The sequence below is a fragment of the Polypterus senegalus genome, chromosome 11 (assembly GCF_016835505.1).
Source record: "Polypterus senegalus isolate Bchr_013 chromosome 11, ASM1683550v1, whole genome shotgun sequence".
NCBI classification, from domain to species: domain Eukaryota; kingdom Metazoa; phylum Chordata; class Cladistia; order Polypteriformes; family Polypteridae; genus Polypterus; species Polypterus senegalus.
Window position 1 is genome coordinate 142842784 of NC_053164.1, and position 25496 is coordinate 142868279.

The following is a 25496-nucleotide window of genomic DNA, read 5'->3' on the forward strand; positions in this document are numbered from 1 at the left end:
GGGCATTGTGAAAGAATTCGAGCTGCAATTAACAGCTCTTTTGTTAATTGATTAGTTGGTCAGTTATTATTTAGATTAATCCAGAGTTTTAAGACGGTCAATGACATCAAGGAGAAATAAGACTGAAACCAATAACAAGCACTGACAAATCTTTCCTTGAGTATTTTATTTTATTTAAAACAACCACTAGCTGAACCGTGCTTTGTTTATTTAAAGCCACGTTTTTCTTCACAGTGCAAAATCAAATACTACCTATTAATGTTAAAAATACTCTACAAAAGAGACTTTTCATATTGTTAATGACTTAGATAAGGATTTTGAGCTGTTAGAAGAAATAAAAGAAGTGAGAGTGCTGCTAGATTATCCAAATGTGCGAGTGACAGAAACTTCTTCATTATACTGATGTATTTTCTTTTAAGGTTCTCCCACATTAGTTATGACCCCGTATTGAGTAAGCTCATTTTCATAGATCAAGCAACAGTTGAATTTCTTACCAGATGTGAATTTAAAATTACTCCATACTTTTATGTTCTTTGCTTGCCGAACCTGCAGCCTGTTTACAACCTGTGTCTCTTTTATATCTTGAAATGTGATAAACATTGACTTTTAGGGAAAAGTGAGTTACATAATTAATAACAATACAACTAATTGATATCAAAATTAATTTCATCATCAGTTATTATTCATGACATTGATCATTTGTTGCAGCTCTAGAAAGAATACATAGAAAATGTTCAGTATGTGGAACTTGATTAAGTTGAGGATAGAGATGAAAGAATGACTGTTATGTCTGAGGACTTGAGTGAGCAGGAAGTGAGGGATGAAGTGAAATCCTAGATAATTACTCAGAGTGTTTGTTAGGAAATTGGACACTAAAATTAGAATGGTTGGTGCTCAGCTTGATAATATTAAATATGTTTTAACAATCTCCATAAAAGAAATGGAACAAATGGTCAATACCACTGATGAAAAGAAAATGTCTTAGAAAATGAGTGTAAAGCTCTTTGGAATAAATTAAAAGTTTTGGTAGACCCAGCAAGAAAAAGAGGATTGTTCAAATTATTAGAAATTTGAATGGCTTGAAATGTTGAAAGTCTACAAATGTTTTTTTGTCTTAAGATCTTCCGTGATGCGATTAAGAAAAACCCAATATTTAAAAGGACCATATCATTTATCTGGTAAACGCTGTCGGAAAGTTTTCTTTGTTTAATTCAATGAGCTCTAGCTAAAAGGAAAATATGTTTTTGCATGCTAGGAAAAAGGGAGAGATGCCCATCGAGAAAGACTGAACCTCTCTTTTTCTAGCTTTTTCATTTGCAGCCACTGAAAAAAGGGCAGCATATTGTACTATTAGTAGCAGCTAGGGTTTGCAGGAATAAGTATTGGCTTGTTTTTTTCATCCAAACTAAGTGGCAAGTTTGAAGGTTACACCCAAATGCATGCAATATGCCTGAGTGGTTGGAGAAAAGTTTTAAAAGATTTCTCCTGTTTTACCTTGCATCTTTAAATTTGAATAGGGTCTAACCGTGGACTGTAATAGATAATACAAACAGAGATTCAAACAGATATTCTGAAGTCAGCATTGCTCATTCATCTGTCTATTTTAATTATTTAAATGTCTGTTTTTTTTTTATTTTAATTGTCCTTCAGGTAGAGGTGTTGCAGCTTTTATTCTATTTTAAACAGGAAAATACAAACATTTAGGACTTTCACTTATTGATGTTTAAGACTTTTCTCATTTGTTCATTCCACTATTTTTTTAAATAATATAATTACCAAAAAAAAATCATTGTACAATATATGACTTTATAACTGCATTATACAGTGCATCTGGAAAGTATTCACAGTGCATCACTTTTTCCACATTTTATGTTGCAGCCTTATTCCAAAATGGATTAAATTCATTTTTTTCCTCAGAATTCTACACACAACACCCCATAATGACAACATGAAAAACGTTTACTTAAGGTTTTTGCAAATTTATTAAAAATAAAAAAAACTGAGAAAGCACATGTACATAAGTATTCACAGCCTTTGCCATGAAGCTCAAAATTGAGCTCAGGTGCATCCTGTTTCCCCTAATCATCATTGAGATGTTTCTGCAGCTTAATTGGAGTTCACCTGTGGTAAATTCAGTTGATTTGACATGATTTGGAAAGGCACACACCTGTCTATATAAGGTCACACAATTGACAGTTCATGTCAGAACACAAACCAAGCATGAAGTCAAAGGAATTGTCTGTAGACCTCCGAGACAGGATTGTCTCGAGGCACAAATCTTGGGAAGGTTACAGAACAATTCCTGCTGCTTTGAAGGTCCCAATGAGCACAGTGGCTTCCATCATCCGTGAGTGGAAGAAGTTCAAAACCACCAAGACTCTTCCTAGAGCTGGCTAGCCATCTAAACTAAGCGATTGGGGGAGAAGGGCCTTAGTCAGGGAGGTGACCAACAACCCGATGGTCACTCTGTCAGAGCTCCAGAGGTCCTCTGTGGAGAAAGGAGAACCTTCCAGAAGTACAACCATCTCTGCAGCAATCCACCAATCAGGCCTGTATGGTAGAGTGGCCAGACGGAAGCTACTCCTTAGTAAAAGACACATGGCAGCACGCCTGGTGTTTGCCAAAAGGCACCTAAAGGACTCTGACCATGTGAAACAAAATTCTCTGGCCTGATGAGACAAAGATTGAACTCTTTGGTGTGAATGCCAGGCGTCACGTTTGGAGGAAACCAGGCACCGCTCATCACCAGGCTAATACCATCCCTACAGTGAAGCATGGTGGTGGTAGCATCATGCTATGGGGATGTTTTTCAGCGGCAGGAACTGGGAGACTATTCAGGATAAAGGGAAAGATGACTTCAGCAATGTACAGAGACATCCTGGATGAAAACCTGCTCCAGAGCGCTCTTGACCTCAGACTGGGGTGATGGTTCATCTTTCAGCAGGACAATGACCCTAAGCACACAGCCAAAATATCAAAGGAGTGGCTTAAGGAAAACTCTTTGAATATGCTTGAGTGGCCCAGACTTGAATCCGATTAAACATCTCTGGAGAGATCTTAAAATGGCTGTGCATCGACGCTTCCCATCCAACCTGATGGAGCTTAAGAGGTGCTGCAAAGAGGAATGGGCGAAACTGGCCAAGGATAGGTGTGCCAACCTTGTGGCATCATATTCAAAAAGACTTGAGGCTGTAATTGCTGCCAAAGCTGCACTTATATAGACAGGTGAGTGCCTTTCCAAATCATGTCCAATCAACTGAATTTACCACAGGTGGACTCCAATTAAGCTGCAGAAACATCTCAAGTATGATCAGGGGAAACAGGATGCACCTGAGCTCAATTTTGAGCTTCATGGCAAAGGCTGTGAATACTTATGTACATGTGATTTCTCAGTTTTTTTTATTTTTAATAAATTTGAAAAAACTCAAGTAAACTTTTTTCACTTTGTCATTATGGGGTGTTGTGTGTAGAATTCTGAGGAAAAAAAATGAATTGGTCCATTTTGGAATAAGGCTGTAACATAACAAAATGTGGAAAAAGTGATGCACTGTGAATACTTTCCAGATGCACTGTATGTAACATGGGCAAACAATAATACAGTATAATTGTAAAAAAACACAAATACAATTTACTATCGAAACGCAACTGCCTCTGTGTATCTATACTAATAAAAGGCAAAGCCCTCACTGACTGACTGACTGACTCACTCACTGACTCATCACTAATTCTCCAACTTCCCGTGTAGGTAGAAGGCTGGAATTTGGAAAGCCCATTCCTTACGGCTTACTTACAAAAGTTAAGCAGGTTTCATTTCGAAATTCTACGCATAACGGTTATAATGGTCAACAACGTCCGCCATGTTGAACTTTCTTATTCATAGCCCCATCTTCACGAACTTTGGTAGGCGGCTTCCCTGCGCTAACCGAAACCAATGTACGTACTTATTTCGGTGGTTTGACGCCACTGTCAGCCGACATATTGAACTTTCCAACGTCACTAATTCTCCAAATTCCCGTGTAGGTAGAAGGCTGATATTTGGTACTTATTTCGGTGGTATGATGCCACTGTCGGCCGCCATATTGAACTTTTCAACAGTCTTTGTTACTTATGGGCCCATCTTCAAGAAATTTGGTACGCGGGTTCCCAACGCTAACTGAATCCTACTTACTTACATATATATGTCCATAGCCTGCAGCTCAGTCACCATGTGAGGCGCCGTTGGGTCCCCCATCCCAACGCCTCCCACGTTGTTGGCTGCCTGCCTATATAAGGCCGTCCGTCGCTTCAGTCTCTTCATTCCCTTCCTTGCTTCGCCACGGGATTCGCGTCTCCCTGCTGATAACTACTGCCTTTTTATTTAATCCACGGCTTCTCCGCTGTTTTATTGTTCATTTATTCTGATTATAGTTATTGTTTAGGTATTTTAAACTTACTTTACATTGTTCAGGTACCCATTTCCTTTATCATTCCAACTGTACCCGCATTAACATGTCTATCGAGATGATCACCATCGATCAAAGAACTGTCACTTACTGAGTGGTTTCCATGCCCGGAGATGGCACCTATCTTTTCCATTTTCTGTGTTACATATTGCACGGCCATATCAGTCTCACTCTTGATATCTGGAGAAAAATTGTGTCTTATGTATTGAATGACTGGGACAGGTTCAAGGTTTGGACTGATGACGGTACGGGAGATAATTATACTACAGAGGAGCACTATAAGAGTGAAATGCTTAAGCCCTTCACCTATGGTTCTGCATGTGACTTGATGGCTGCCGCTGAATTGTTCGGTTGTTGCTTTCAAGTGAACCGAAATGGCCAAATATTTTACACCTTTGGACAACCGCCAATGCCTCTTAAACATCTTAGATTCACAGGTGATGATTTTAGTAGTGGACACTTTGATGTTTATGAATGTTTAAACTCTCAAAAGCTGGATGTGAAGTTATCGATGAAACCGGTTGTATACTTACAACGCTTGACAGATGCCGAATGTCACTTCAACACCAGTCCTACAAATACTGTCGTAATTTAAACAAACCATGAAACTCAAACCGATTATGACAGCAGCAATCCAAGCTGTGAGATTTGAAACAAGATTACTGTTCACATGGCCAACTGTACGTTGCATGCTTAAGAGTAAGCTCAGCGCACAGCTTGGTCATATTACAACCGGAGGGCCGAACTCACAATGTGGTATACAAAGAGATCCTTAACAAATAATTATTGGTATATTTTCCCTCAGTTTAAAAAGGTTTAATTTTCTTCTTAATAAATATTTTTAAGGCAGTACTTTGCCGCTGCGATATATAGAGATAGATAGATATTTATAGTGTGTGTGTGTGTATATATATATATATAGAGAGAGAGATTTTATTTATATATACACAAACCGGATTCCAAAAAAGTTGGGACACTAAACAAATTGTGAATAAAAACTGAATGCAATGATGTGGAGATGGCAAATGTCAATATTTTATTTGTAATAGAACGTAGATGACAGATCAAACGTTTAATCCGAGTAAATGTATCATTTTAAAGGAAAAATATGTTGATTCAAAATTTCACGGTGTCAACAAATCCCAAAAAAGTTGGGACAAGTAGCAATAAGAGGCTGGAAAAAGTAAATTTGAGCATAACAAAGAGCTGGAAGACCAATAAACACTAATTAGGTCAATTGGCAACATGATTGGGTATAAAAAGAGCTTCTCAGAGTGGCAGTGTCTCTCAGAAGCCAAGATGGGTAGAGGATCACCAATTCCCACAATGTTGCAGAAAGATAGTGGAGCAATATCAGAAAGGTGTTACCCAGCAAAAAATTGCAAAGACTTTGCATCTATCATCATCAACTGTGCATAACATCATCCGAAGATTCAGAGAATCTGGAACAATCTCTGTGCGTAAGGGTCAAGGCGTAAAACCATACTTGATGCCCGTGATCTCCGGGCCCTTAAACGACACTGCACCACAAACAGGAATGCTACTGTAAAGGAAATCACAGAATGGGCTTAGGAATACTTCCAGAAACCATTGTCAGTGAACACAATCCACCGTGCCATCCGCCGTGCCAGCTGAAACTTTACAGTGCAAAGAAGAAGCCATTTCTAAGCAAGATCCACAAGCTCAGGCGTTGTCACTGGGCCAGGGATCATTTAAAATGGAGTGTGGCAAAATGGAAGACTGTTCTGTGGTCAGACGAGTCACGATTCAAGTTCTTTTGGAAATCTGGGACGCCATTTCATCCGGACCAAAGAGGACAAGGACAACCGAAGTTGTTATCAACGCTCAGTTCAGAAGCCTGCATCTCTGATGGTATGGGGTTGCATGAGTGCGTGTGGCATGGGCAGCTTGCATGTCTGGAAAGGCACCATCAATGCAGAAAAATATATTCAGGTTCTAGAACAACATATGCTCCCATCCAGACGCCATCTCTTTCAGGGAAGACCCTGCATTTTTCAACAAGATAATGCCAGACCACATTCTGCATCAATCACAACATCATGGCTGCGTAGGAGAAGGATCCGGGTACTGAAATGGCCAGTCTGCAGTCCAGATCTTTCACCTATAGAGAACATTTGCCGCATCGTAAAGAGGAAGGTGCGACAAAGAAGGCCCAAGACGATTGAACAGTTAGAGGCCTGTATTAGACAAGAATGGGAGAGCATTCCTATTTCTAAACTTGAGAAACTGGTCTCCTCGGTCCCCAGACGCCTGTTGAGTGTTGTAAGAAGAAGGGGAGATGCCACACAGTGGTGAAAATGGCCTTGTCCCAACTTTTTTGGGATTTGTTGACACCATGAAATTCTGAATCAACATATTTTTCCCTTAAAATGATACATTTTCTCAGTTTAAACTTTTGTTCCGTGATTTATGTTCTATTCTGAATAAAATATTAGAAGTTGGCACCTCCATTGCATTCAGTTTTTATTCACGATTTGTATAGTGTCCCATCTTTTTTGGAATCCGGTTTGTGTATATATATATATATATATATATATATATATATATATATATATATATATATATATATACTAGTAGAATACCCGCGCTTCGCAGCCTTAAAATTTTTATTAAGAAGAAAATTAAACCTTTTTAAACTGAGGGAAAATATACCAATAATTATTTGTTAAGGATCTCTTTGTATACCACGTTGTCAGTTCGGCCCTCCGGTTGTAATATGACCAAGCTGTGCGCTGAGCTTACTCTTAAGCATGCAACGTACGGTTGGCCATATGAACAGTAATCTTGTTTCAAATCTCACAGCTTGGATTGCTGCTTTCATAATCGGTTTGAGTTTCATGGTTTGTTTCAGCACGACAGTATTTGTAGGACTTGTGTTGAAGAGACATTCGGCGTCTGTCAAGCGTTGTAAGTATACAACCAGTTTCATCGATAACTTCACATCCAGCTTTTGAGAGTTTAAACATTTATAAACATCAAAGTGTCCACTACTAAAATCGTCACCTGTGAATCTAAGATGTTTAAGAGGCATTGGTGGTTGTCCAAAGATATAAAATATTTGGCCATTTTGGTACACTTGAAAGCGACAACCTAACAATTCAGCGGCAGCCATCAACTCACATGCAGAACCATAGGTGAAGGGCTTAAGCATTTCACTCTTCTAGTGCTCCTGTGTTGTATAATTATATCCTGTACCGTCATCAGTCCACACCTTGAACCTGTCCCAGTCATTCAATACATAAGACCCAATGTTTCTCCGGATATCAAGAGTGAGCCTGATATGGCCGTGCAATATATAACAAACAGAATGGAAAAGGCAGATGCCATGTCCGGGCATGGAAACCACTTGGGTAAGTGACAGTTCTTTGATCGATGGTGATCACCTCGATAGACATGTTAATGGGGGTACGGTTTGAATGATAAAGGAAATGGGTGCAGGAAGACGTGAATCCCGTGGCGAAGCAAGGAAGGGAATGTAGAGACTGGAAGAAAAGACGGCCTTATATAGGCAGGCAGCGAACAACGTGGGAGGCATTGGGATGGGGGACCCAACGCCGCCTCACACGGTGACCGTGCTGCAGGCTATGGACGTATATATTTACGCAAGTAGGATTCAGTTAGCGTTGGGAACCCGCGTACCAAATTTCTTGAAGATGGGCCCATAAGTAACAAAGACCGTTAAAAAGTTCAATATGGCGGCCGACAGTGGCATCATACCACCGAAGTAAGTACCAAATTTCAGCCTTCTACCTACACGGGAAGTTGGAGAATTAGTGACGCTTGGAAAGTTCAATATGTCGGCTGACAGTGGCGTCATACCACCAAATAAGTATGTACATTGGTTTGGTTAGCACAGGGAAGCCGCCTACCAAATTTCGTGAAGATGGGGCCATGAATAAGAAAGTTCAACATGGCGGACGTTGTTGACCGTTATAACCGTTACGCGTAGAATTTCGAAATGAAACCTGCTTAACTTTTGTAAGTAAGCTGTAAGGAATGTGCCTGCCAAATTTCAGCCTTGTGCCTACACAGAAAGTTGGAGAATTAGTGATGTTTGGAAAATTCAATATGGCGGCCGACAGTGGCGTCATACCATTGAAATAAGTACTTACAACGGTTTCGGTTAGCGCAGGGAAGCCGCCTACCAAATTTCGTGAAGATGGGGCCATAAATAAGAAAGTTCAACATGGCGGACGTTGTCGACCATTATGACCGCTACGTGTAGAATTTCGAAATGAAACCTTCTTAACTTTTGTAAGTAAGCTGTAAGGAATGAGCCTGCCAAATTTCAGCCTTCTACCTACACGGGAAGTTGGAGAATTAGTGATGAATGAGTCAGTGAGGGCTTTGCCTTTTGTTAGTATAGATTAAGCAAGATGAGTACACCAAAATGCAAAATTCCAGTTAAAAAAAAGTTACAAATGTATTTTTAAAAGAGCACTATTTTGAGAGTAAAGCAAAGTGATATTTGACGCAGAACAAAAGCGGGACTTGCATATTATTTTCATTCTGTAGATCTTGTTCCAGTAGTACTGATCATGCAAAACTGACTTCTGTAGTTTATCTAATATTATGTTATTTTTAAAGCCATTTGTAACTTTTGTTGAATTTTTTCATTCTGTTTACTTAAATGTTTGTATAGAAAACTCAACTATATTTTGTGAGGTAAAAGTCATAACTGCCTAGACTTCACAGTTGCTTAACCCGATGTCACATTGCACGACTTTGTTGTGGAGTAGGACAGAATTGCCGATCGCAGTTGCTGATCTCGTCGATATGCCAGGTCAAGTTACACAATGAAAAATCACAGCCCATGTCAAATTTACAGACTGAGCACTGATTTTCCAGAACAGTTGTGCTCGCCGCTTTTACTAACAGCCAATAGCATGCTCCCTGACAGAGCACTATGCAAAGTGTCAACAGCTGCAATGGGTTTTGCAGTAGTGTCTACAGTTTGTTTTTTTTTTCCATTCTCTTATGGTATCCAAGATATGAGACATAGTTTGTTTATTTTTTCCATTCTCTTATCGTATCCAAGATATGAGACATCCAATGGACAAGCTTCTCTTCTACTTTTGAGGTTCACAGGCCCGGTGTAGGCTGACAGAGCCTGCGCTGTATCATCGCTGTGTGAAGGTTTAATAGCTTAGGTATGTGTTCAGCCCTAGTCTCGGTCTATTTTTTTTCTCTTTTTGGTTGTGTTTTGCTACATAAAACACAAGATATCAGACAGACAAGCTTCGCTTCTTTTTGTGAGGTTAAAAATGTGTTCCTTATTCCTTGTTGCTACATTCAATGCATTGTACTCCCAGCTGAACACTCATTAGTTCTCAGCTCTCACTTACAAAGATCAGACCAAAGAGAAAATCAAACCGGTTTGATTTTATCTTTGCCAGACACAGATAGGTTGGTTTTAGTTGTTAGGTATGTCACATTAGATGATTGGGAGAACATGTGAACACCTTAAAGCCAATGTATGCTTTTGCTTCTCTGTGGGTATTTTAGATTTATTCCAGCATCTCAAAACCCTTATGACTAGTATGACTATAACTGTACCCTTTCCTTGCACTAATTAATGCCGATATAAAAGGCAATTCTAATTGTAATCACCAGATTAATTATCCGCCATAAAAAAAGAAATTAATTAATTTGGGGAAAAAAGAAAAGACAGAGTAACTGTATCCCCAAATAAACAATTCAGCAATAGTGTTCTCCTCCCAAACACTGTGTCACAGTGAATAGCACTGCTATCTCACAGATTAAGCCTACATAGTTAGAATCCAGTACCTGGATGTTTTCTGTGTTTAGCTGGCTTGTTATCCCTGTGTCTGTTTGGATTTTCATGTAGTTTCTGTATTTTTCCTATGATATTCTCATAATAATGATAAGCAATTCATTCATAATGATTTTTGAGTGTATCCAGTATGTTAGTAGTAAACATAAACATCCTTGTATCATTCCATTTCCCATTTGATGATGATCTCTTTATGACCTAAGTAGTGCAAACAGTTGTGCCTGAAGTTGATTTAAATCCAGTTTTTGCTATAAGCATTACACCACCTAAAGAATGGGTCTGAATCTCAGGCCTGGTAACTATATTTGTAGCAAAATTTGAACATTCTTTTCCTTCCTATATGAATTACAACCCCAATGTTCCATAGGCATGCTGGTTAGCTTTAAAAAAAATCACCGGATGTACATATATCTAAACTGTTGCACCCTGTATGAAAAATGTATAATTCCTAATGTCATATGCAAGATTCTTTTATCCAACCATTCAATTTAAAACTGTTTTGCCCCTAGTATTATGAGATTAGCTTCTCTTTAAATAAAGACTTAACTGTATCCAAAGTATTCTCAGTGGCACAGAGGGTGTGCAGCTTTTCGATTTAATTAAAATTGAAAAAAGAAAAAACCCACAAAAGAAATTTTCTCTTTGGCATACTTTTACCATAAGCTGTCTTTACTGTGATAATTTGGCTGTGGAGTTCTAACTGAAGACGCATAATTTTAACAAATCAAAATTTTGTGTATTCATATGGGGGCATTTAAAGTTATCTGTTTTTATTTTTGATAGAAAAAAAATACTTTTTCAGGTAGGAACTATGAAAGAAATTGGTTGTACCACTTCACATTACATCTTTGTAAAAAGTAATAGAAAATATCTTGAGTTTAGAAAAGATTTCAGATATGCTCTGCATACCCTGGTTTTCCCATAACCCATCCCTTCTTGCTATGGAGGAAGTTGCAATTATGCAATTTGTAACCACATATGCATGATTTGAATTATGCTGAGTTCTCACATTAGTCAGATGTAACTTTCTTATTTTTCAACTGATTTTCAGAAAATAAAATTGCTAGATTAATTTGCATATTATGTTACCTGAGGAAGTGTGCATGTTGCTGCACCTGGAGCGTCCTGTAAACAGCGTAGCCAGGAAGATGTTATATCAGAGAAGACTGGAATATTTTTTTCTACATTAACACTAGAATTACCAAAGCTTACGAAAAAACTCGTAAATCCGGCCGACCTTAAATCCGCTCACACCTCTCCATCACCGCCTTTTGTCTTGTAAATGTGTCGATAAGCCCAAGCAGCCAGCTTTACCACCTCTCCCTCCACTGTCACTGAAAGTGCAAAAAGCTCCCCCAACTTAAGTCTGGTTTATCAGGGTGTCAGGTACTTAGTGCTGTATAGTAGGCTGGGAGGTATACTGGTTCATACCGAAAGCCGTTTTTTATTTTTGTTATGATTTGAATTTTTCTTATACCACAATACTGGTTTAAATAGCCTAAACAGCATTCGGAACGTGGCGCAGCAGTAAACTGTTTAAGGGGGAACCTTTTTCACTGCTATACCGCTAAACACGCATGCAACGGAGTACATGTGTTAGTGGAGGTATTGAGCGGTGAAAATGGACAGAGAAAATTCTGAAACTGAAGCCGTAGCAGACAATAAAGTTGAACATGATGACACAGAAGAGCGTTTGCCAAAAAAAAAGAGCCGCGTCTGTGGTCTGGAGATTTTGATTTTAAAAGGTCTGGTGTGAACCAAACTATTTACTGCAGATGCTGTGGAGCTAAAGTTGTTGCCAGAGGTGGCAACATGAGCAATTTGCTGTACCACCTTAGCCTCAAATATGTTTTGGAGTACCATGAATGTATGGAACAAAGGTTAACATCCTCCTTGTCCTCAAGTAAAATGGAAAAAGCTAGAGGACACTCGAATCAGACATTGCTTGTAGACACATTTGCTAGAGGTACTGCCTACGACAGACAGTGGTGGATCGAGATAACCAACGCCATTACAATCCATATAGCTAAGAAGTCAGTGGACAGAGATTGATAATATAAACAGAAAGTGTAGTTGGTTTACAAAAAATATTTACTCTTTATTCCTTTTCTAAGACATGTTCAGTGCAATACAACTTTTGACAAGCACCTCTGAATATTTTACTAAGTCTAAATGCCTCTTTGGATGGTTAAAAAGTTGTTGTCAAAATTATAGTTTAAGTTGTTTGCAAAATGTGTTCAAAAAAAAGGTTCAATATTTTGACTGCAAATGTCATGGAATGTGATTCCTTCTCTTCATTAGTGCCACCCCCTTGAAAACTATTACTTTATGGTGCCATGCATACCTGTATTAATACTTGTGTGCACATTAAAAAATTTTTGTGCACATTAAAATTTTTTTTGTACAATTCTCATGACAGTGGAATAGGTTATTCTTAGCCAGTCTACTGTAGTAATTGCAGTGGAAAATGTGGTTAACATCCACTCATGCATAGGGAAAAAAAATACTGTTGAATACCCTGAAACTGGTATAATTTTGAAAAATACAGCGATATAGAATTTTGGTTATACCGCCCAGCCCTACTATATAGGCTAAAAAATATATCATTATTTGGAACATGTGCATTTCATGTGTGTTCCGTGTCAACAAAGATCTATGTAAGTGTGGGATGACAGGAAATGCAAAAAATGTTGAACACATACCTAAAAGACAAAACTTTTTTCATGTTTCAGTACTAATGAAAAAAGTTTGAGATGAAGTGTATAATGTGTGAAGACTGAAGTCCAAATGTCAAATAAAGACTTTCACAAAATATCCAAATATAACAGAACAAGTGCGCTTTTATTTAAGACTGTAACCGAAGAAAAAAAAATCAGGTTAGTGTGGCTTTTTGTCACGGCTTCTTTGGTAGTACAGCGGTAAGAACTGCTGCCTTCTATTCAAAAGGTTGCTGTTTTGAGCCTTCCCACGTCTCAAAACAAAACTTTCTGAGTAATGAGCTGCTCTTATTGTTACTGTTATGCAATAAAAGCATATATTTGATTTGACTTTTATATACATTGATTTATTTACTGATCTTCCTATAGCGCAAAGTCACAAGTAGACTGCAAAGCTTCTTGCATGCTCACAAATTAAACGTGTAATGCCATGAGAAATGCCTGCTGACCCTTCAGTACATGAGCAATGGTACGAGAATGCAGCTAGATGATAACATAAATAAATCAAGGTAAATAGCATTCGATCTGGCTTTTATATAAGTAGCATATAAATATTTCTTATATAAAAACCATCACAAGACATAATCAGAAACTGGACTTTGCACAATACGTTGTCGAGCTGTATGATGCTTGACCTCTTGCTGCCTCCAAACGGTGCCATCTTTCGCCTTTACGACTGGTGCAGCTGCATTGTTCTTTTATGTGAGTGGATGTTTCTTGTTCAGGTGGCGACGGTTGGACGACGACAATGACTCTGTTCTCTTTCTCCGATGTAGAACCCTCGTCCTCATCCGAGTTCACCTCTGTTATAGCACGTCCTTATTTGAAAACTAACAGTATCGGATCGAGGCGAGCGTGAACGCGACTGAGAGAATAAAATTGAATAAATAAAAAAAAAAACTAAACTTTACAAGTTCCATACATTTACACCGACTGTTACAGACCCAAATCAAATGTATGGTTTTATTGTCTAATAGTAACAATAAGAGCAGCTCACTACTCAAAACATTTATTTTGAGATGCGGGAAGGATCGAACCAGCGCACTTTTGAATAGGAGGCAGCAGTTCTTACCACTGTACTACCATAGAAGCCGCAACAAAAAGCCACACTAACCCAATTTCTTTTTCTTTGGGTTATAGTCTTGAATAAAAGCGCACTTGTTCTGTTATATTTGTACCTTTTTTTGAAAGTCTTATTTGATATTTGGACTTCAGTCTTCACACATTATATACTTCATGTCAAAATTGTGTCATTAGCACTAAAACATGAAAAAAGTTTGCCTTTTAGGTGTGTGTTCAACATTTCTTGCATTTTATGTCATCCTACACTTACATAGATCTTTGTAGACACGGAACACATGTGAAATGCATTTGTTCCAAATAACGATATTTTTTTTTAGACTTTGCAGTTCTAAGGAACCGGACTCCCTGATAAACAAGGCTTGAGCTGGGAGAGGTTTTTGCACTTTCTGCGGTGGTGGGAGGGTGGTATAGCAGGTTGCTTGGGCTTATCGACACTTTTATGAGACAAAAGACACAGACAGAGAGGTGGTACTGGATTTAAGGTGGGCCGGATTTACAAGTTTTTGTAAGCCTTGGTAATTCTAGTGTCAAAGATAGTGGAGTTATGAACTGAGAAAAATGAATCTGAAGAATCATCCTATGTATGGAGAGGACTGGCAGACGTGTATTTTGGTTAGCTGAGTGAAAGTAAAGAGAAGCATGACATTGACAGAAATGAAAAGAGAAGCTGCTTTAATGAGTTCAGACCTTCTTGTGTTTGTATGGGTTTTCTTCTGGGTGTTTCTGTTTACCTCCCACATTACCCAAGATGGGCTGGGCAGGTCAGGTTAGTATTGAAGTCTGAATTGTTCCCACGTAATATTAGGTACTAGCAAAATACCCGCGCTTCGCAGCGGCGAAGTACTGCCTTAAAATTTTTATTAAGAAGAAAATTAAACCTTTTTAAACTGTGGGAAAATATACCAATAATTATTTGTTAAGGATCTCTTTGTATACCACATTGTGAGTTCGGCTCTCCAGTTGTAATATGACCAAGCTGTAGCTGTGCGCTTAGCTTACTCTTGAGCATGCAACGTACAGTTGGCCATGTGAACAGTAATCTTGTTTCAAATCTCACAGCTTGGATTGCTGCTGTCATAATCGGTTTGAGTTTCATGGTTTGTTTCAATTACGACAGTATTTGTAGGACTTGTGTTGAAGAGACATTCGGCATCTGTCAAATAAGTACATACATTGGTTTCGGTTAGCGCAGGGAAGCCGCCTACCAAAATATTGTGAAGATGGGGCCATGAATAAGAAAGTTCAACGTGGCGGACATTGTTGACCGTTATGACCGTTACGCGTAGAATTTCGAAATGAAACCTGCTTAACTTTTGTAAGTAAGCTGTAAGGAATGAGCCTGCCAAATTTCAGCCTTCTACCTACACGGGAAGTTGGAGAATTAGTGATGAGTCAGTGAGTGAGTGAGTGAGTCAGTCAGTCAGTGAGGGTTTTGCCTTTTATTAGTATAGATATAGGTGAGTTGGCCTAGCAATGTTCTGGTCTCTCTGTCTTTATTTCCTAACTTGTACCCAATGCAGGATAGGTTTCTGTCCCCTGCACCCCTGCATTGACTTAACACTAGAATCACTGAAGCCTACAAAACAATTGTAATGCCAGGCCACCTTAAATTTCCCTGCACCTCTTCATCAGCTTTGTTTGTTTTGCAAACGTGTCGATCAGCACCAGCAGCGGGCAGCCTGCTATTTCATTCCCCCAACGACGCAGCTTTAGTTGTACACAAAGTTCTCCCAGTGTCTTTTGTGAAAGTGTTTGTTTGATATTTGGACTTCAGTCTTCACACATTATACACTTCACGTCCGCATTTTGCCAATTATTAGTCGAACATGAAAAATGTTTCTGTTCTAGTTATGTGTTCATCGTTTCTTGCCCTGCATTTCCTGTCATCCAACATTTACCCAGATCGTTGTAGACACATGTTCCAAATAATGATATATTATTTACCCAATACAATTCAAGGCAGCTCACACCCGGATGAACAGGCTTGAGCTGGGAGAACTTTGTGTACAACTAAAGCTGCGTCAGTTGGGGCTAGGTTAGCAGGCTGTCTGTGCTGATCGACACATTTGCAAAACAAAATAAGCTGATAAGGAGTTGTGAGGGAATTTAAAGTGGCCTTTGAGTAAGAGTTTTTTCCTAGGCTTCTGGGATTCTAGTGTTAAGCAGGTTATATAAAACAGTTATGGACATATAATAAAAACAAAATAGATCATTCAGGCCAGCACGATGGTGCAGAGATAGTGCTACTGCCTTGCAAAAAGGAGACTCTAATTTGGGTCCCAGGTGTTCCCTGTGTGTTTTTTATGTTATCCCCATGTGTGCTTTCCTCCAGGTGCTCTGGTTTTCGTGGGTTGGTGAAGCTAAATTGATGCCTTATGTATACGTGTGTATGTGTTAATTTATTCACCCTGCAATGGGGTTGTGCCCTGACCAGGGAGTTTTCTTTCCTGATGCTTCCCTGTAACCTAGCTCTGGATAAGCAAGTATGGTAAATGGGTGGTTGAATGAAAAAGAAATTGAATGTAAACAAGAACATCTTGCAATTTCTACAAAAATAAATTCAATACATATACTTAGAAACTGGGAAGTTTATGTTGAAATGTGCTGCTTTCTAAAAAAAATTAAAAAAAAAAAAAAGATAAATGAACTGAAATGATGTTTATGTTAACCATTGTATTTAAAAGTTGAGGATACTGATAACTTGCTAATTTGCATTCAGAAGTAAAACTCAATGGTTTAATTTTTAGCAATAGCAAAGTCTTGGAATGAAGTCTACTGTAAGTACTCACCTCTTTCAGCTGATTTCATGCATATATCTGGAGTTATTCTGAGCAGTGAAAGAAAATGAACTTGTGCTTTTGTTTTGTATTTTTTTTGTTTAGTGACTAATGTAGACTCAGCATTATAGAAAACATAATACAACTTCAATATAAAAAAGACTAAAGATACATTAATCCTATAAGAAGATGGTTTATTTTTTATCAGCTGCAGGTTTAACGATTTCCCCAAAACTTCTGATATTAATTTTTTAAAAGAACAGTATTTTAAAACTGTACACACATTGCCTGTCAGAGTTGTTTTTTTTACTTTTAGTCAGCACTACCAGTATAAGTTCCAGCCCTAGTGACTCTGAACTGTATTAACTGGTTTGACAGTGTTATATCATGTTAATGGTTTCTAATCAAATATTTGTGTATAACATTGAAACAGGTTTATGGCAACAAATGATCTTATGTCTGAGCTTCAGAAAGATTCCATTAAACTGGATGATGACAGTGAGCGCAAAGTAGTAAAAATGATTTTAAAGCTACTGGAAGATAAGAATGGTGAAGTGCAGAACCTGGCTGTGAAATGGTAAGTAGAGAGTTTTGTTCAGTTCCTTAACAGAGTGAAATATGAAATTTGATTTATCAAAGTGATTACTTTATTGGGGTGCTGGTAAACAGTTTATTTTCTAGAAATTTTATGAATCAGAGTGATGAGCACTGTCTTATCTTAGCTGGGTTATAATAATTATGAGTGTTTTATGTGTAGTCCTAAGTTGACAATTTGTTCTATGATGTGTTCTTGAGATGGATAGTCTCAAAAATTCTTTTGACTTTTATATAAAAAAAAAAGAAATTCTATCAGAAAGCCATTCTCTAGCATTAATATATTGTACTATTTAATTACTTTTTTACTTATATTTGATTTCTTTTAACAATTTGATATCAATTTTTAAAGTCTCAACATCGAGTGGCTCTCTGCCCTGTTACTATATGTGAATTTTAGCTCTTCTTCGTTTTTGACCTCTGAACCAGTAGATGTTGCTAATGCGCCTGTTAAGACTTTCTTTGGAAAAAGCATTTTACTACTTTGCAAAAAATGTGTCCCTGTCAACTGAATTAGCACCTACGCTTATCAGATATGTGGACTTACTGTGGATTGAAACAATACGTCAGTAAAAGGCAACTGGTTAAAAGGAAAGCCATATGCAAGCTGTGCAACTCAGAAGTTAAGTATTGTTGTAACACAACAAATCTAAGAAATCATTTATCCCAATGTCACCCATAAACGTAATCTCAGTTGACATCCAAGTGAGTAGAAACAATCTACACTGGAAACAGCATTTAGCTCCGTACTTCAGTTTAATTCACCTCATGCCCAAAAAATAACAATCTATAGCAGTTTTATATGTAAAGATATGAGACTCTACAGTGTTGTTGAAAATGAGTGCTTTCGACAAATGATACAGGTTTTGAAACTGTGGCATTCTATATTAACCTGAAAGCAAATGAGTGAAGTTATAGTACTTGGGCTTTATAGAAATCCTAGGGAAAGCATCACCACTTCTCTTAAGTCACTACATTAAAAGTGACTGGGCACCTGTGGTGGATGTATTGCAGAGAAGAGCACAGAATGCTAGTTATGCTGGAAGCAAACTCACTGCTGAGATGGTTGATTATTGTTGTTCCAAAAACCTTTCTAGCATTTCCAATGCGCTGTTGTGGGACTGACTCAGTCCCAGGTTTATGTGTTGGGAAGTCCAGTAAATGTTGCTCCTCTTTATGCAAATGGCTGACTGTACTGCTAAGGAGGAAAAAAAAAATTGCGCCATGTTTCAACAAGCCAAACAAATGGACAATTGTTGGAATTTTCAGAGCAGCCTGTGATACCAAAGTGAACGTGTGCACAAAGCAGATAAAGAGAGCTAGCTATGTAAGCTGTACTGCACGGATCATGTTGGCGCTGTTGTCAGTCAGGATGGCTGGTTCTTTCGTTTATGTTCCCTTCATCCAATGCCGCTGTCAACATGCCTCAAATCTAAATGCTTCCTATTTGTCAGAGGAGAAACTGTGAGAGGACATTTTCAAGACTGATTAATGTGACTGGAACACGTGAGTAACTGAAGAGATGTGTAACCTGTAGAATTACAGAAAGACACGAGTCTTCCTTTTTAACTAATTCAAGATTATTTTAAATGCCCAATATGGAAAGAAATTTGGCTAACAGTTTAGTTGATGAATGTCTACATGGAGATTCATAACACATGACTAGATTACTGAATAACATTTATTATTTAAGAAGCAAAATTTGATTATTTTATAATAATATTCACAAGATAATACAGATCCTTTATAAAGTACTGACCATGTCAGGTCCCCAAACTTTTGTTTCATGACCTTTTCACTTTTTTGGTATTTTATATCTTTGAATGATGGAAATAAAAATGTAATCTTGCTTAAATTATTAAAGAAATGTGTCATCTTCAACTTTACTCCTTTTGGTAAGGAGTTCATCTTCTTCTCACTCAGTAACCGACATATTAAGCAAGAATGTCCAAACTTTTGCATGCCACTGTAAGTATTTATGTCTCTGTTACTTTTCCATTGTTGTGGCATTGGAGAACACCACAACTACTGCTGTTGTGTTTCTCCCTTTCGTTATTATGACTTGCACAATTTAGCTTCTTTTAGTCCCGTTCATTACTCACTGTCCCTTCCAACTCTTGCAGTGTACTCTGGCTCCCAAATTTAACCCTTTCATCTCTTTGCACTGAGATCCACACTCTCCTGTAAAATTCATTAGTTGTTGGGAGCCCGGTTACATCGGGACAGGGGTTTTCCCCCAATTTCCTTGCCTGGTGAATGAATTTCACTACATATGTTATGAAAAATATAACATCATAAGGATAGGCTCCTTCTGCCCCCATAACCCTGCCCAGGATAATTGGGTTAGGAAAATGGATGATGAATGAAAAATAATGACAATCTGCATTAATCTATGGATCATTCACCCACAATATAACCTGACCTTCCATTACGCAGATGTGCGTCTTTAGGGGACCCGTTTAACAAGGGCATACCTGCCAAATTTGCAAAAGAATTCCAACTTGTGCAGCCACAGTGAGAGATTACTTTAAGGACAGTGTGAAACCATGGGCACTTGAAGTCTGCGAGCACAGCAATAGTGCTGTGCTACAAAGATACCTACGCTCCTTTAATTCAAATTTTGGATATAATGTAAAGATCAGGCTGCTTTCCCTCAACTACAGCACACACCTTCTAAACTTGGCAAAGCACAGGAATCTAGCATGCCTCCTGCTGAGAATCTGAGTGCCTAACAGGTTACCGTTGGGCATGTGAGATTTATAAAACAAACAAAATAAAACTGTTGAAGTTTGGCACTTTGATTGAAATTGATCATGGGGATTATGATGGAACACTGCACACCACATTTCATAAAGAAAATTAGATGACATATTCAGAAATATTTTGACTTCAAGACAGGAGAATTTTGCTGCTTATTATTATAAAAAAGCCTAAACTCACACAATTTTGTTACCACCACTTTTTTCCCCCCATTATGGAGGTAGTTTATAAATAGCTACATGTGTGCTTTATAAGTGCATTGTTGTGATCAATGCAAGTCTTAATTGTTCAACTTAGTGTCATGATGTTATAAGAGGAGACAAAATAAGGGCGTGATGAATCACTTTTTAATTTCATACCATACATGGTACATAAAAAGAAATGGGAGCTTCCCATATAGTCTCTGAATATGTCCAACTCCTCCACAGATGTGCTTTTAAACATCCATCTTTTTTTCTAACCAGTTCATATAGTGTTCACAAGGGAAATGCCGCATGCACCATTTACTATTATGCAGATAGGATTGTGTGTGCTGGCAGTGCAAACTGCTTTAGCATCAAAAAGTTTAGGCACGTTTCTAAATGTGGCTATTTGGCTTGCCTACACTAGCGAAAAAACAAGCAGCTCCATTTATTAATACCAAAATACAATTTATTTAGGGCTTTAAAGCACTGTGATTATGCCAGTTAGCAGGACAAGCAAAGTGACATTTTATTGCTAAATATGAAAGTATAAATGCTAACTTTTTGTCATTTGTATGGTTTTTGAAACCAAACTAATGTTCATTTGTATAATCCCTAAAACGTGACAACCTAGAGAAAGCAAATGTCATGTATTTGAAAGGAGTGTTGTTGAGTGTAATGCATGCTACCAGTTACATTGCAGGTCCAGTTAATATTCTAATATCTTGTACTAAAACATAGACTAAATAAACAATAACAAACTCCACTTAGTCGTATATAAAATTTTGAAAATTGCAAAACCCAATGGTATTTTACAAGAGATCTGAAATAACACATTAATGTAAAGTTGTCAAGTTTGATTTCTTGCAGGAAATTAAAGTTTGCACAAATGCATCATAAAAAAAGAGACATGAAAATTAAAGTTCTAGGATTTTGTGAAATTTTAATATTGAGACAATCTGTTACTCATTAGTGTTTTTTTTTTAAAAACAGCTAATGATTGCAAAAAAAAAAGATTAATTTGTCATTGCGTAACACATACAACGTGATTCTGCTTAAAACAATACTTTAAAACAAAAACACATCTAATATTCTCACATGTACAGCTCACACATTACACAATTATCAACATATGCAAAAAATGGTTTTTTTTTTGTTTTTTTTTGGTAAGTATTGCTTAAGATAAATAATGACAAATATGGTAGGTCACAATTATGTCTATAAGGTGTGTGATTTCAGTACAGAAATTAATGTAGTAATCACTTTAGGGTAGAAATTGTTCATTAATCTTTTGGTACATGCTCTAATAGACCAGTCTTTTCAGACACTTAATGATTACTGGCGTTAATGATACTGGCCTGTAATCATTGAGGTAGATTACTTCAGTCTGCTTTGGAATTGGTACTATGGTAGATATCTTCAGGCAGGTAGGGATAGTGCACTGTGATAGAGATCAATAGAAGATATTTGCAAATAACTCGGCTAACTCCACAGCACAGTTTCTGAAAACCCATCCTGGGACACAATCTGGGTCAGCTGCTTTCCGTACATTGATATTCCGGAATGTGCGTACAGCATCAACAAACTATAGACAGTACTTGGCTGTTGGTATCTGGAGTTCCCGGTGTCCTCCCCATGGCGTCTGAAGAAGTGGTTAAGCTGTTCTGCCAGTGAGGAACTGGTGCTATTGGTAGCTGGGTTGGTATTACTGTTTTGGTTAGTGATGTTACGTATAACTTTTCTTGTATGATGGGGGTCTGAGTTGTCAAAATAATGCTCAATTTTCTCCTTTGTTTGCTGCTTTGGCATCTATATAACCCCGCCCTCCCCCCACACACTCTGCCTCGACCTGGCAACATTGTACTGCTGTTTTCAACCAAAGTGGTAAACTTTATTGTGAGTCTTTCACAAGAGTCTTGCATCTCTTGTCATCCATGGCTTATTGTTGAAGAAAGCATGGATTTGTTTTTTTATAGTGACATTGTTGATGCAGCTCTTTGTGTAAAACAGTACAACAGAGGTGTATATCAATATTGTCATCTTCAAATAGAGTCCTGTCAGCTCCCTCTGCCCACACCTGTATGTCTTTTAAAGTTGGTTTGACCATGTTGATAAGAGATCTGTATACTAGAGCTGTAAACAAAGAGATGTGGTCAGACTGGCCCAGATGTGGCAGAGATAATGTGCTGTATTAGCATTTGGAGATGTATAAAGTGGTGATTATAATAACTAAGTTCTCTTGTTAAATAGAATGGATGCCATTTTATTGACCCACATTCCAAGTCTGGAGAGCAGTGAGTATCAATAATCTTAGCATTTGTACACCAGTTGTTATTTGTGTATACACACAGTCCTCACCCCTGCTCTTACCAAAGTCTCTAGTCCTGTCGGCTCGTTATGTTCCATGGCCCTCTAGCTTAATAGCCTTATCCTGAATCATCGGGTTGAGTTGCTTATCCATAATGCACCAAGTATTACAAATCTAACCGAGTGATTTTTCTGACAAACTAGACTTTGAAAGCATGTTACAAAAACAGCTTTAAAGAGGTTGTTTAAATTGAGTTATTCTAAATTATCTTGGAATTCACTAATTATACAGAATACATATATTAATATTTGCATTTTTATGTTTAGTAAGTAACTACTGGTGAGAAAATGTCAAAGAATAAATTTTAATGTGTACATGGTTAAATAAATTAGGTGGTTCATGTTAATTTCATCCTTTATAAACACTATACTGAAATCCCATAAAGATTATAAAAATTCCCACATTTGTTGTTACAGTGAAGAAATTCCCTCATGTTCATCACACATTAGAATTCAAGCCCTGCATAGTAATTTGATATTTATCAATGGCAATACTAGCTTACTTAAATGACATTTGGGTAACCTCTTGATGGCATTACCACTATTTTAAAGCTGCTGTTACTAATGTAGCAGTGTGGCATAGTTTTTGACAGGAAGTGTAGTATAGTGGTTAAGGCTTTGGACATCAATTCCTGTGGTTGTTGGTTCAAATCCTGCTACTGACAATGTGTGACAATGAGCAGGTATTTTCACTTGTCAGTGCTCCAATTGGAAAAACAAAAGTAAAAGAATCACTTATGTCTGAAATGTTAAGTCACCTTGGATAAAGGTCACCGGTAAATAAGTAAACACGTTAGTATTAATATATATTGCAGAAAAAGACACAATGTTGTTTGCTTTAATAAGGAAGGTATACAATGGAACCTCGGGTCACGACCGTAATTCATTTCAAAACTTGCAACCCGAGTTGGTCGTGACCCGAACTAATTTCCCCCATAGGATTGTATGCAAATACAATTAATCCGTTCCAGACCATACGAACTGTATATAAAAATTTTTAAAATATTTTTAAGCACAAAAATAGTTAATTATACCATAGAATGCACAGTAAAATAGTAAACTAAATGTAAAAACATTGAATAACACTGAGAAAACCTTGAACAGAGAAAACTAACATTGCAAGAGTTGACGCTACAGCCTTACGAACCCGCTCACTGTAAACACTTTTTTTGAGTTTTAAGCACAGGGAAAAAAATGGAAATTTGAACAATCCTTAATTTATACAAAAACTAACCATATGCAACCAAGAAAACTAACCTTGCATGCATACACGTCTGACTGAGAACAATTTACAGGGAGAGAATGAACACGTGCGGAAAACATCGGCACATACGAACCGGAAGGGAAACTGGCTTGTTTGTCATTTGTACGTGTTCCGAGACATTCGTGACCCGAGGTTCCATTGTACTTTTAATAAAAAGTGGTTGAATGGGATATCTGTGTTTGCTGTAGTATCAAAAAGGTATTGAGTATCATGGAATATCACCTGGTTTTGGTATCAAAAGCTACAATTCTGGTATTGTGACATCCCTGTATGTGTGTATGTATATGTGTGTATATATATATATATATATATGTGTATGTGTGTGTGTATATATATATGTGTATGTGTGTGTGTATATATATGTGTATGTGTGTGTGTATATATATGTGTATATGTGTGTGTGTATATATGTATGTATGTATATGTATATGTATATATATATATATGTATATATATATATATATGTGTAAATATATATATATATATGTATATGTATGTATATATATATGTATATATGTATGTGTATATATATATATGTATATATATATATATATATATATATATATATATATATATATATATATATATATATGTGTATATATATATATATATATATATATATATATATATATATATATATATATATATATATATATATATATATATATATATATATATATATATATATATATATATATATATATATATATATATATGTATATATATATATATATGTGTATATATATATATATATATATATATATATATATATATATGTATATATATATATATATAATGTGTGTGTATATATATGTATGTATGTATATATATGTATGTATGTATATATATGTATGTATGTATATATGTATATGTATATGTATATATACAGTATGTATGTGTGTATATATACAGTAATCCCTCCTCGATCGCAGGGGTTGCGTTCCAGAACCCCCTGTGATAGATGAAAATCCACAAAGTAGAAACCATATGTTTTTACGGTTATTTTTATATATTTTAAGCCCTTATAAACTCTCCCACACTGTTAACATTATTAGAGCCCTCTAGACATGAAATAACACCCTTTAGTCAAACGTTTAAACTGTGCTCTATGACAAGACAGAGATGACGGTTCTTTCTCACAATTAAAATAATGCAAACATATCTTCCTCTTCAAAGAATGCGTGTCAGGAGCAGAGAATGTCGAAGGGAGAGAGAGAGAGAGAGCAAGAGAAAAGCAAACAATCAAAAAATCAATGTGTTTTTGGGCTTCTAAGTATGTCGAAGCACTGTGATAAAGTGGCATTTTTTAGAGGAGCGTCTGTGCAAACAGCCCCTCTGCTCACACCCTCCGTCAGGCGCAGAGAATATCAGAGTGAGAGAGACAGAGAAAAGCAAACAATCAAGCACCGCACGGGAAGCATATCATATATCATTGAGGAGTTTTATTTAATACATAATACATGCTCTGATTGGGTAGCTTCTAAGCCATCCGCCA

The 25496-nt window shown here is 37.2% G+C and overlaps 1 protein-coding gene across 1 annotated transcript in view; it reads left to right on the top strand.

Annotated features, from left to right (window-relative positions):
- The window catches only part of cand1 (cullin-associated and neddylation-dissociated 1), a 98769-nt gene that overhangs the window by 14066 nt on the left and 59207 nt on the right, over positions 1-25496 (top strand). The window contains exon 2 of the mRNA XM_039769733.1: positions 17268-17411. Within this exon, the coding sequence (XP_039625667.1) occupies positions 17268-17411 (144 nt within the window). The remainder of the gene's footprint in view (positions 1-17267; positions 17412-25496) is intronic.